This window comes from Eulemur rufifrons, chromosome 16 (assembly GCF_041146395.1).
Source record: "Eulemur rufifrons isolate Redbay chromosome 16, OSU_ERuf_1, whole genome shotgun sequence".
In the NCBI taxonomy this organism is placed as follows: domain Eukaryota; kingdom Metazoa; phylum Chordata; class Mammalia; order Primates; family Lemuridae; genus Eulemur; species Eulemur rufifrons.
In genome coordinates this window covers 41,739,258-41,751,380 of record NC_090998.1, presented here as the reverse complement: position 1 = coordinate 41,751,380, position 12,123 = coordinate 41,739,258, and the positions used below count along the sequence as shown (strand labels likewise).

General features: G+C 44.1%; 1 protein-coding gene across 1 annotated transcript in view; it reads right to left on the bottom strand.

Moving 5' to 3' along the window:
- SP1 (Sp1 transcription factor) overlaps positions 1 to 8,887 on the bottom strand; it is a 30,411-nt gene extending 21,524 nt beyond the window's left edge. The window contains exons 1-3 of the mRNA XM_069489536.1: positions 8,795 to 8,887; positions 7,582 to 7,742; positions 5,756 to 7,268 (exon numbers count right to left, since the gene is read on the bottom strand). Of these exons, the coding sequence (XP_069345637.1) occupies positions 5,756 to 7,268; positions 7,582 to 7,742; positions 8,795 to 8,801 (1,681 nt within the window). The 5' untranslated portion in view covers positions 8,802 to 8,887. The remainder of the gene's footprint in view (positions 1 to 5,755; positions 7,269 to 7,581; positions 7,743 to 8,794) is intronic.
- Positions 8,888 to 12,123: the final 3,236 nt, after the last annotated feature.

Sequence of the window (12,123 nt, the reverse complement as noted above, 5' to 3'; positions counted from 1 at the left end):
AGCACAGATTTGCAACCAACTCTAAAAGATTCACTTTAAAACTTTTTACAGGGTCTCCTAAGGAAAACAATTCTTAAAATCTAGCACAGTATTAGCAATATAGTCACAGTGTGGGTAAATACATTTTTAAATCATCCTTTAGCACACCAGGCCCTGTATACTGCTGGCTGAAGAAAAGCATAATACTACTGGGACACACCTTCTGTAAGAAATATGAAATATGGTGTGCTTAGTTTTCAATTAAACAGCCAAGAGGAAAAAACTCAACTATTATTAATGTTAACATATACCCAGTAAGTAACTTACAAAGCATTATGTAATAAAGCTTTTCTACAGACATCCACCTTACATTTTAAAACATTTTCAAGGAGAGAAAACAAAACAATTTGAAGCAAGGAATGAGCAGAACTAAATTATCAGTGGCATAAGCACGTTTACATGCTACTTTACAAAATGAAACAATTAAAGGGAAAAGGAGATATGAGAACAAAACAGATAACTAAACTTTTCTGAAACACTAAGCATCCTTGTGCTCTCCTTGTTTAATTAAGAACTAAAATGGCCACATTACACAAGGCAACGTGATTTAACAATGACGTCATTTAGAGAAAGCCACTGGAATGAATAAATAGGAGCCAATTAAAAGGTCTGAAGACTGTCTTCTCATATCCCACTGATTTTCAAATCAATCAAGGCACCTAGATTTTAAATGAGATCTTTTCTACTTAAACTGAAATCACCATTGAAAAAGCACTAAACATCACCCTAAGAAACAAACATAATACTAGACAATGAAGGCAACAGATACAGAAACATTTGATGTTATATTTGGTAAAACATATTATCTTAAAATAGAAAATTCTCTCACATGACCTTTTGCACTAAAATAATTTTGAAGACATTTTAATCATCTAAACCTACTTACCACTAATGTTCAAATGTACTAAGTCTAAAACACAAGTTTCTAACAAATTAGGTCTCAGCAATCTGACCCTAAGGTTAGTGACACTGTTGGCAAACCAACCTTGGTATCATATTCAACTTAACTTCTAAGAGAAGACATTTTCCTGACCCCAATAAAACCCAGCAGATGTGAAATTTTTATTTTTAGTGCCTGAAATTTGCTTCTTGAATGAATTATAGCCATCAAGGAAATATGTTCTATTCTCCTGCCAAAACCCAGCCCTGAACTCTTTATTAGGCAGAACTCCCAAGAAGTCATGCAAATTTAATCTTTCAAAGCTGTCCCCCTCTGCCCCCATCTGGGGTGAGAGTTTTCAGGATTTAGCAGTGAGGGGGAAAAAAAAAAATCAAGATCTATGAGAGTATGAGCACAAAATGAGCCAAAAAGGTGCTGATAAAGAGGAAAGGGTGTTGATAAAAAAAAAAAAAAGAAAGCTACTGATAACTTTTCAAAAAAAAAAAAAAAATAACAACAACAAAGAGCACACAGATCATTTCACTGTCTGGAAACTAAACTCAGTTTACTGGGTGGTCCCTCCCTCACTACCACCCACCAGGGGCAGAGTCATGAAAAAAAGAGTCAGGAACACAGAAGTAGGTGGTTTATTTTGATTCTAAGTTTGTGCCTTTGCCTATGTATTCAGCAAACAAAAGGTAAACAGACTGAAAGTCAACAGGAGAGCTTAAAGATTTTTAAAAGATTATTTTAAAAAATAATAAATATGGCTGGGCACAGTTGCTCACATCTTTAATCCTAGCACTTTGGGAGGCTGAGGTGGAAGGATGGCTTGAGCTCAGGAGTTTGAGACCAGCCTGGGCAAAAAGCAAGACCCCTGTGTCTACAAAAAATTAAAAAATTTAGCCAGGTGTGGTGGTTTGCACTTGTAGTCCCAGCCACTCAGGAGGCTGAGACAGGAGGATCACTTGAGCTGGAGGCTGCAGTGAGCTATGATGATGCCACTGCACACTAGCCAGGGTGACACAGTGAGACCCTGTCTCAAAAAAATAAATTAATTAGCTAATAATAATAAACGTGGGCCAGATGCAGCGGCTCACGCCTGTAATCCTAGCACTCTGAGAGGCCAAGGCAGGAGGATCACTTGAGCTCAGGCGTTCAAGACCAGCCTGAGCACCAGCGAGACCCCATCTCTACTAAAAACAGAAAAAAAAAAAAAAAAAAAAAAATTAACTGGGCAACTACAAAAATAGAAAATATTAGTGGCATGTGCCTGTAGTCCCAGCTACTCGGGAGACTGAGGCAAGAGGGTTGCTTCAGCTCAGGAGTTCGAGGTTGCTGTGAGCTAGGCTGATGCCAGGCACCAGGGCACTCTACCCAGGGAAACAGAGTGAGACTCTTGTCTCAAAAAAAAAAAAAAAAAAAACAAACAAAAAACACTGCAGTCTTCCACAACCATGTAATAATACCTCATTTTGTACAGGTATATGTATCTTATGATATGATTTCACATCCAATGTTCTTTCTACATAATACTGCCAAGAGGCTGAACATATTGCCAAAAAATCAAATTTTCCAGTAAAATGACTATATACCAGAAAAGGAGGTAAAGTGAGATACTTTGTAATAGGCAGGTAAAAACTGAAAAGCACTAAGTTCCAGAAACTTATTATCTTTCATTAAGGATAAAGTCAGATCAATTAAATGAGAAAAAATGTTGCACAATTATGACTAGCCAGAAAAGAGGAAACTTCTGTCTTCAAAAACCACAGTTAATGAAGCAAAAAAATCTCAACTCTCACAAAATAGTTTTTCAGTGTCTCATTTTCTCATTAGTGAATGTCAAGCCGCTGTTACCTTACAGAAATGCATGCCTTTTCTTGAGCTGAGAGGCCATCAATAACAACTAGGTACCCCTGTCCTATGACATTAAATGGCAGACTTCCTCGGAGCATGATTTAGCAATGAGAATGCCTCATAACTGTTCTCTAGAGCCTAATTATAAACCTTTTAGAAATCACAAGGATCCAAATTAACTTGAATAATCCCACAGTCTTGCTTTCCTTTGAAGAAGAGCAAAACTGCTGGATACAACAACTTAAAGAACAAAGAGAAAACAAACATGTTGGTGTAGATTACCCAGGGTGTCTAACTTTCCAGGTTGTTGAGTTCTGTTTTTATAAAACTTTTCCCATTTCTACTCCCATAAATTTTTAGTCTATAATACAACCTGTCAGTTCTAGAGCATTAAATCTTAAAGCAAAGACATCTTTTCTAAAACATTTTTAACAATTTAAAGGATATCTCAAGTTCCGAGTTAAAACTAACAGGTTACACTTTAGAACTAGCCTCAGTTCTGGCTGTTGTCGCATCACTTAAAGTGCTTCTCTGTACCTCAATTTCCTCATCTAGAAAATAAGGCAGGCTGGACACAGTGGCTCACGCCTGTAATCCTAGCACTCTGGGAGGCCGAGACAGGTGAATCATGTGAGCTCAGGAGTTCGAGACCAGCCTGAGCAAGAGCGAGACCCCGTCTCTACTAAAAAATAGAAAGAAAATAGCCAGACAACTAAAAATATATATATAAAAATCAGCCAGGCATGGTGGCGCATGCCTGTAGTCCCAGCTACCCGGGAGGCTGAGGCAGTAGGATTGCTTGAGCCCACAAGTTTGAGGTTGCTGTGAGCTAAGCTGGCGCCACGGCAACAGAGTGAGACTCCGTCTCAAAAAAAAAAAAAAAAGAAAAAGAAAATAAAAAAAAAAAATAAGAAAATAAGGCAGTTGTACTAGCTCACTTCTTCGGTCCGTTTTAGCTCTAGCTTTCCAATTCACTAAGAAAATTACCGTCTTGTTAAATCTTAAAAATGTAGTCATTTTAAACATACCACAAGAATATAAGAAAGTCAGGGAACTTGAGCACACTTTCCCCTGAAATTTTCCAAAACTGCAGGAAGCAGGAAATATGGTTGCCTGTTTGCTACCCTCACTTAACATAAAACCAGTTTAAATGGAATGAGAACTCTACAACAAAAGTAAACAATTCATAAACCCACATATATTCCAACAGAAGTTTGATAGCATGAAACTACTTTCTATCATATTTTTACATATTGTGCCAGAATATATAAAAACACACCATAATGCTTTATTAAAGATTATCTCCATACAATGGAATTTAAAATTGTAAATTCTAAACAGACTTTAACCTTTATTTTACAAATATGTCTTAAATTTCAAATTAACCAATAGCGAAACATAGTTCAAAATAAAAGGCTGAATATTGTGATTAACAGATTCAATATGCATTCCAATACAAAACTCTTTCCTGATTCACTTTCCCTTCAATGCTCCCTTTATTCCTTTTTTTTTTTTTTTAAAGAATATGAAGGGGAGGCAGGGAGGAGGGGGAGTTCAATTTCTTTTTTTTTTTTTTTTTTTTTTTTTTTTGAGACAGAGTCTCACTCTGTAGCCCTGGGTAGAGTGCAGTGTATCACCATAGCTCACTGCAACCTCAAACTCCTGGGCTCAAGTGATCCTCCTGCCTCAGCCTCCCGAGTAGCTGGGATTACAGACAGGTACATGCCACAACTCCTGGCTAATTTTTCTATTTTTAGTAGAGATGGGGGTCTCACTCTAGCTCAGGCTGGTCTCGAACTCCTGATCTCAAGCAATCCTCTCACTTGGACTTCCAGAGTGCTAGGATTGCAGGCATGAGCCACCGTGTGCCCGGCCTCTCCTTATGCCTAACTCCTATCAATACTACCTCCCTATTTCATTCCAGACTCCACCTTTCCCCACTCCCTTTCTTTCTCCTCCATTCCCAACCATAAATAGTACTTTCAAAGCAGTCTAGGAAACTGTTCTCTACCTAGAACTATCAGAATCACCTAGGAAGCTCATTAAAAACATGCATTAGTGTGAGGAGAGGTGGTGGGATTCTGTTTTTAAAGTAACCAGAAGTTAAAAAAAAAAAAAAAAATGAAACCCTCGCCATCAAATTGGCATTGACTGATCAACACTATGGTGCTCACACAGTAGTAACATTCTCCAGGGATTAGGGGGTTGGGGGGGTAAACTCACAACTAATGGACACGGTGAGCATTGTAGAAGGCAAGGGCATGCCTCTAAACCTCGCTTGGGTGAGGCAAAGACATAAAATGTAACCAAAATGTTTGTACCCTCATGATATCCTGAAATAAAAACAACAAAAAAATGAAACTCTGATTAACCAGATTGCACAGACTGTGAGATATTCTGGTTAACTAAACATTAAGCAGGAAACTTACTTTGTTAAAAAATCATTCTGGAATCCATAAGATCACTTTTCCCTCAATTAGGAGGTACCGTTCATAAGAAAAAACTGTTCTACAAACAGATCATGTTCATAATTAATTTTTATCCTATGGAGGAACTGACCCACAGGACAAAGGCCCTAGAACTAAGAATGGTTTTACATTTCAAACCGGTGTAAAAAAACACATATATAAAAAACGTGACCCCCATATGGCCCACAAGGCTAAAATATTTACTACCTGTAAAGACAGAAAAAGTTTGCCAACCCTTATTCTGCCGCACCAAAGGCACGTGGAAGTACACAGATCCTAGGACGTTACCCGGAAGTGCTCCTTTCTCATCAGATCAACTGAAAAAAAAATTTCCTTTAATTCAGTTCTAAATGACTTAAACAGAATCACTGCTATTTCTCTAACTGACTTGCCTAAATGACTGGTCCTCAAGAAAGTGTTATCCCAAAAGGCTCTATTCCCTTTCTTTAGACTCAACATTTCCAGCTAAGATGCTAGAGTTAGTTCCTATGCAAAAGATTGGAAGCCTTACCTGGGGCATTTGCTATAGCCAACGGCAGGCCTGGAAGCTGGTGCACCTGGATTCCTGAAGTACCCAATGCACTGAGGTTAATGGTCTGGAGGCCAGGCATTGAGGAAAGTTGAGCAGCATTCACAGTGACTGTGCCGGCAGGAATGGAGGCAGCTGAAGCAATGGGTGTAAGCGTGGTGTTGCTGCTGCTGGTCTGCCCCAAGGAAACACCCTGCATTGGGGCTAAGGTGATTGTCTGGGCCTGTGGGTTCTGAACTTGGAGGTTCTGCAGCTGAAGAGTCTGCCAACTGACCTGTCCATTGGGTCCCACTGTTGGTGTCCGGATGATGATGGGGCCAGAGTTTGGAACAGCCTGAAGCTGGAGGTTCTGGAGGGTTTCCTGGGAGATGGCTTGAGTTGTAAAGGTCTGCCCCGATAATGGTGCTGCTTGGAGAGCCTGGAGGGCCTGTCCCCCTTGAACTAGCTGAGGCTGGATGAGAATTTGTTGTTGCTGTGTCTGCTGGTTTTGCTCTCCCTCTTTTTGCTGACTTCCTTGCAGTGAGCCTCCAGATGTCTGGTTCTGCTGGATGTTCAGAGCATCAGACCCTTGGAGCCCACTGACCCTCTGGGGTGTCTGCCCTTGAGAGTTGGTCCCTGATGATCCGCTGGTGGTAAAGTTCATAATCCCCATGTTGCTGGTGGTAGTAGTTGTTGAGTAGCTATTGGCATTGGTAAAAAAGGAGCTGGAACCGGCTTGCGATGACACCAAGCTGGCAGAACTGATGGCAGTCCCTGAGGTGACTGGCTGTGATCCACTCTCCTGGGACCCAGAGCTGCTGATCGTAACTGCCTGAGAGCTGGGAGTCAAAGTAGCTGCAGAAACGCTATTGACAGGTAGCAAGGTGATATTCCCATTTAGGGCCACTGGTACATTGGTCACATACTGAGTCTGTCCTGAGAGCACATTATTAGCCAGCCCTTGGAGGGGGACAGCCTGCTGCAGTAGGTTTGGCATAGCAGCAATGATGTTGCCTCCACTTCCCCGATTTGTGATGATCTGTTGGTTTGCACCTGGTATAATCTGTATTTGACCAGAACCATCCTGCTGCACTTGGGCTCCAGTAGCAGCAAATTGCAGCTGTTGCCCATCAACAGTCTGGAACTGTGGGATTACTTGATACTGAATGTTAGGCATCACTCCAGGTAGTCCTGTCAGAACTTGCTGGTTCTGTAAGTTGGGCGTGGCAGCCACAACATACTGCCCACCAGAGACTGTGCGATTCTTGGAAGACTCACTGCCATTACTGCCACTGGTACTGCTGCCACTCTGTTCCTTTGAGGTAGGGGTAGCCCCAGAGGAGGAAGAGATGATCTGCCAGCCATTGGCACCCTGTGAAAGTTGTGTGGCTGTGAGGTCAAGCTCACCTGCACCCCCTGACTGACTCGGGCCCTGGGAGTTGTTGCTGTTCTCATTGGGTGACTCAATTCTGCTGCAAGTTGCTGCCAGCAGAGCCAAAGGGGATGGCTGGGATTCCTGGCCAGAAAATAAGGGAGAGGAAAGGAGTTAATGACACCCAGCTGCCAACCTAGGGGGCAGTATGCAACAAGTAAACAGCAACACAGTGCAGACAAAGAGCAAAAACCAGAAACAAAAAGCTGACCTATATGTATTAGTGAAACTTCCATCTTTGGGGATCTCCAAGTCACTTGTCTCTCTGTGTTTACTTCCCTATCTATAAAATGCTTTAGTCCTTCCCTAAAAAGCTTTCTGTGAAGAATAAGGTAATTACTAAGAATAATTACATCCGCTCAACACCTTCCCCACTCTGTCTCTGGTTATCACTTACCTGCCCTCCTCCTCCTCCTCCTCCACTGCTGCTACTGCCTGTGCTGCTGCTTCGAGCCTGTGAAAAGGCACCACCACCATTACCACTGCCACCATTATTGCCACCAACTCCTTTTTCAATCTTCACCACAGCTGTCATCTCATCCATGGAGTGATCTGGATCTAAAAACAATTAAAAGATAAACAACTTAAAGCTGGAGGAAGAAAAAGGTAAAGTGAGGAAGGGCAAAATGAGGATATGACGAAACAACAATGACTAAGAGGTGGAAGGCGCCAGAGGAAAGAAAATGGATTAGAGGAGGGGGGAATTGTAAGGCTTGCAGGACATGAACTAGGATCAGTGGTGCCAAAACTGGGCCTCAATTCTCCCTTGCACAAAATTAAACTCAGAAAATATACAAAGAGTGTTTTGGGGATAGGAAATATGAAGGATGGTGTAGGCACGTGGGAAGAGTTTCGAAATGAGAAAAAGTATCCCAAGGGGAAAAAGGATAGGTAAAGCAAGAAACAACGTGGATGGATGGAAAGCTTGCTAAAATTTGGGTTAAAAGAGATGGAGAAAGAAAAATACAAGTGTAAAAAGTAACCAAAAGAAAGGAGGGGAAAGGGGGAAAGAAGAGATAAAAAGTGTGAGTGTGGAAACATTTATGGATACTGGTAAGGGGCTGATGGGGTCTAGATGTCAGAAATCAGGAGGTTTCGGGGCGGAGAAAGGGCGGGCCCTAGAGGGAAAGGGCGGTTTCGGGGTGAGGGGCGTGGAAAGGGCGGGACGGTAGGGGGGGAGGGGAATCTACGGAAAGTGGGGGAGGAGGGCCTAGGAGCAGGCGGCGACCAGAGGGCGGACCAGGGAGGCGGTTGGCCCGGGCGGGGCCTACACTGCTCGGGCCGCCCCCGCGGCTCCAGCCCCCGGCGGGAGGAGCCTCAGGCTGGCGGCCGAATAGTGGGGGGTAAGGCCCGTCCCCCGTGGCCGGGGCGGGCAGGGGGCGGGCGAGGCCACGCTGCCCCCTCCCCCGGGGCGGGCGGCCCATCCCCCTCTTCCTCGGAGGCCCCGCCACTACCCCTTCTCCCTCCCTTCCCTCCGCCCCGGGCGGGACCAAGGCCGCCGCCGCCGCCTCCCGCCCGCCCCCCCTCACTGCGGGGACCGCCCGGTCGGCCCTCGCGCGCGCCCCCTCACTCCCCTCCCACCCCTAAGCGTGGAGTGGACTCATCCTTACCGCTCATGGTGGCAGCTGAGGGACGAGCTCAAGGGGTCCTGTCCGGGGGGGTTGGGGGGGGCCGGGAAAAACGCGGACGCTGACGAGGCAAGCTAACCCGGACCGGACAGGGAGGGGGGGGGTAAGGAGGAGGGAGCAGCGCGCCACAAGCCCGACCTAGGCTCCGCCCCTTCACTGCTGCCCCGCCCAATGAAGGAGGGGGAAAGGAGGGACTTGCGGAAGAAAGAAGGTCAGATTATCCAATGGCAAGGCTCGCTTGCTCTCTAAGGCGTGTAAGACAAAGTTGCGTGCCTGGTTTCCGCCCAAAAAGACCGCCTTCTCAGATTAAAAAACCAATGAAAGATGCAGGAAGTGAAGATGGGCGGGAGCTATAGATGATAGGCTTGGAAAGAAACCAGTTAACCGCCAGGCGGGCTCCCTGAGCAGTAGTGATAGGGAGAGCTTTAATAAGAATGACAGAACAACGACCAACCAGGTTCCTAGACATGCCTGGGCAAAATCCTAATGGGAGGAAAGGTAAGAAGTAGGCGGGAATGGGAGAGGATGAAACTGATCAAAACCAATCAGAAATCAGGCGGGCAGCCAGGAAAGATATGATTGGATTAACACCGAAAAGAGACAGGAAAGGACACATATTGATATGGACTAAAGGCCAATTAAACGCCGAATAAACTCTGAGGGCGGGAACTTGGAGTGGGCAGAGGAAAATTGGCGTCTCCATCAGTTATTTAGCCCAATGAGGGGAGGAAGTAAGCCCGGTACCGCCTCCAAATTGGTCAATGGGCGTTACCTTAGCCGCCCATCACGAGGGAGGGAAGAGGGCTGTGCCAAGAGCAGTCCGTCGCCATATTGGCCCCCCCTTAGGGGACGTCTTTACAGGGATTAGGTGGTACGCTTCAGCAGATCCCTGCAGCTCAACAAGTGTCAGCGCCGTGGCATTCGGTGCGCAGTTCTGCTTCACCACCGGGGCTCATGTGAATCTTCATTTAACCACCCTTATAAAGTACCTCTCACGCCTCACCGCCCCCACCAACGGGTGGGCGGACGGGCGGATGCCTCTCAATATGGGTGTAAGCCCTGTGAGTACCGGCGGGAGGAGATATGACGATTCAAAAAAATCAGTTAATACTGCGCTGACCCATATGCAGTTTTTGTGAAATGCCAGCAAACGCCATCTTACTAAGTTCCCCCAGACAAAGGTGCTAACCACTTAACTATTGCCCGGTTAATTTTTTCAAGCGTTTCTCTTTGGATCTAAACTGCAATGGAGAACCTCCCAGAGTCAAGATCCTATAAATCACTTCCTTTTTCCCCTTTAATAGTGAATATTGCCTATTGCCTACGCACAAAGCAAGATAGCCGAGTTCCTGCTTTTTGCAATCACGAAGGTTAAGACTACCCCAGGCACCTGAATTTCTGGCCTCCACCTTTATCCTTATTTTGTGGAGACGGCTTTGATGGCTTGTCAGTGACAGGATGAGGTCATTCCTTTTAGCACTTGTGTCTTATATATGTGGTCACTTCTTTATTAGCACATTATTCAGCACTTCCTTATATGTTCTTTTAAAATCTGGATTCTCCTAAAAGATTTTAAGCCCTTTGAAGGTAAGAACTGAGGCCTCTGCTGCTTTGGGCAGAACTTGGAAAAAGTGAAATGGCGCTTGAAGTTCTGACTGGGGGGGATGGGAGGGGTGCACACCTACATGATGAGTGTGATGTGCACTGTCTAGGGAATGGACACAATTGAAGCTCAGACTCGGGGGGATGGGGAGGCATGGGCAATGTATATAGCCTGATCTTTTGTACCCCCATAATGAGCTGAAAAACAAACAAAAAATAAAATAAAATAAAAAAAAGACAAAGTGAAGTGGTTATGGGGTCTAAGTCAGGTAAGCCTTTGGCATTCTTTATGTCATTCTTGTAAGGAAATTATTTTTAAGTGTTAGATATACTAGTATAAGTTAGGCCAGGCGCGGAGGCTCAGGCCTGTAATCCTAGCGCTCTGGGAGGCCAAGGCGGGAGGATCACTCGAGGTCAGGAGTTCCAGACCAGCTTGAGCAAGAGCAAGACCCCGTCTCTACTAAAAATAGAAAGAAATTATATGGACAACTAAAAATACATAGAAAAAAATTAGGTGGGCGTGGAGGCGCATGCCTGTAGTCCCAGCTACTCAGGAGGCTGAGGCAGAAGGATTGTTTGAGCCCAGGTGTTTGAGAGTTTGAGGTTGCTGTGAGCTAGGCTGATGCCACGGCACTCTAGCCTGGGCAACAGAGTGAGACTCTGTCTAAAAAAAAAAAAAAAAAAGAGTTCAAGACCAGTAAGAGCCAGACCCCATCTCTACTAGACATAGGAAAAATTAGCCGGGCATGGTAGTGTGCGCCTATAGTCCCAGCTGCTCAGGAGGCTAGGGCAGGAGGATTACTTGGGCCCAAGAGTTTGAGGTTGCTGTGAGCCAGGCTGACACCACCACACTCTACCCCAGGCAACAGAGGCAGACTCTGTCTAAAAAAAAAAAAAAAAAAAAAGGCGGGGGTGGGGAGTGGGGAGAGAATAGCATAAGTGAAGAAATTTAGGATGGGACTTTAAGTAGCTTGCCTGAGGTCACAAAGCTACTCATTAGTTTAATGAGTTGTAGTGTTAGATTCCAACCCAGAATAGTCCCACAAAAAGTTTTCTGTAAACCCTTTTGTTTTTTGAGACAGGGTCACACTCTTTCGCCAGGCTGGAGTGCAGTGGCAGGATTTTGAGGTTGCGGTGAGCTATGCGTTTCTAACACTATGATCCAGCCACTGCACTCTAGCCTGGGTGACAGAGACCCTGTTTAAAAAAAAAAATACAATGCCCTGTGTAACCATTTACATAAATGAGCTTAATTTTAATTTTTTTTTTTGTTTTAAAAAATGCTTTTTTATTGTTACCTTCTAGCTCCTGAAAAAAATTCTGTCTCTACTCCCAGGACAGCTCAAATGGCATCATCCTCTTGTATTCCTTTATTATTAAATATAAGATATATCAAATTACATTATAGTTAATTACATCTCTCCCTATATCAAGGCTTCTCAAAATTTAATGTCAATCTCTGTCAGAATCCTCTAGGCTGCTTTTTTATTTTTTATTTATTTATTTTTAATATGGAAAGGAGGAGTGAAGAGGGGGTTCAATTTCTCTTTTTTTTTTTTCTTTGAGATGGGTAGAGTGCACCCATTTCAACTCTGTTGTCCTGGGTAGAGTACAGTAGTGGCATCATCATAGCTCACCCGGGCACTCTAGCCCAGGCAACAGAGTTGTCTCAAAAAAAAAACAAAAAACAAAACACCACCACCACAACA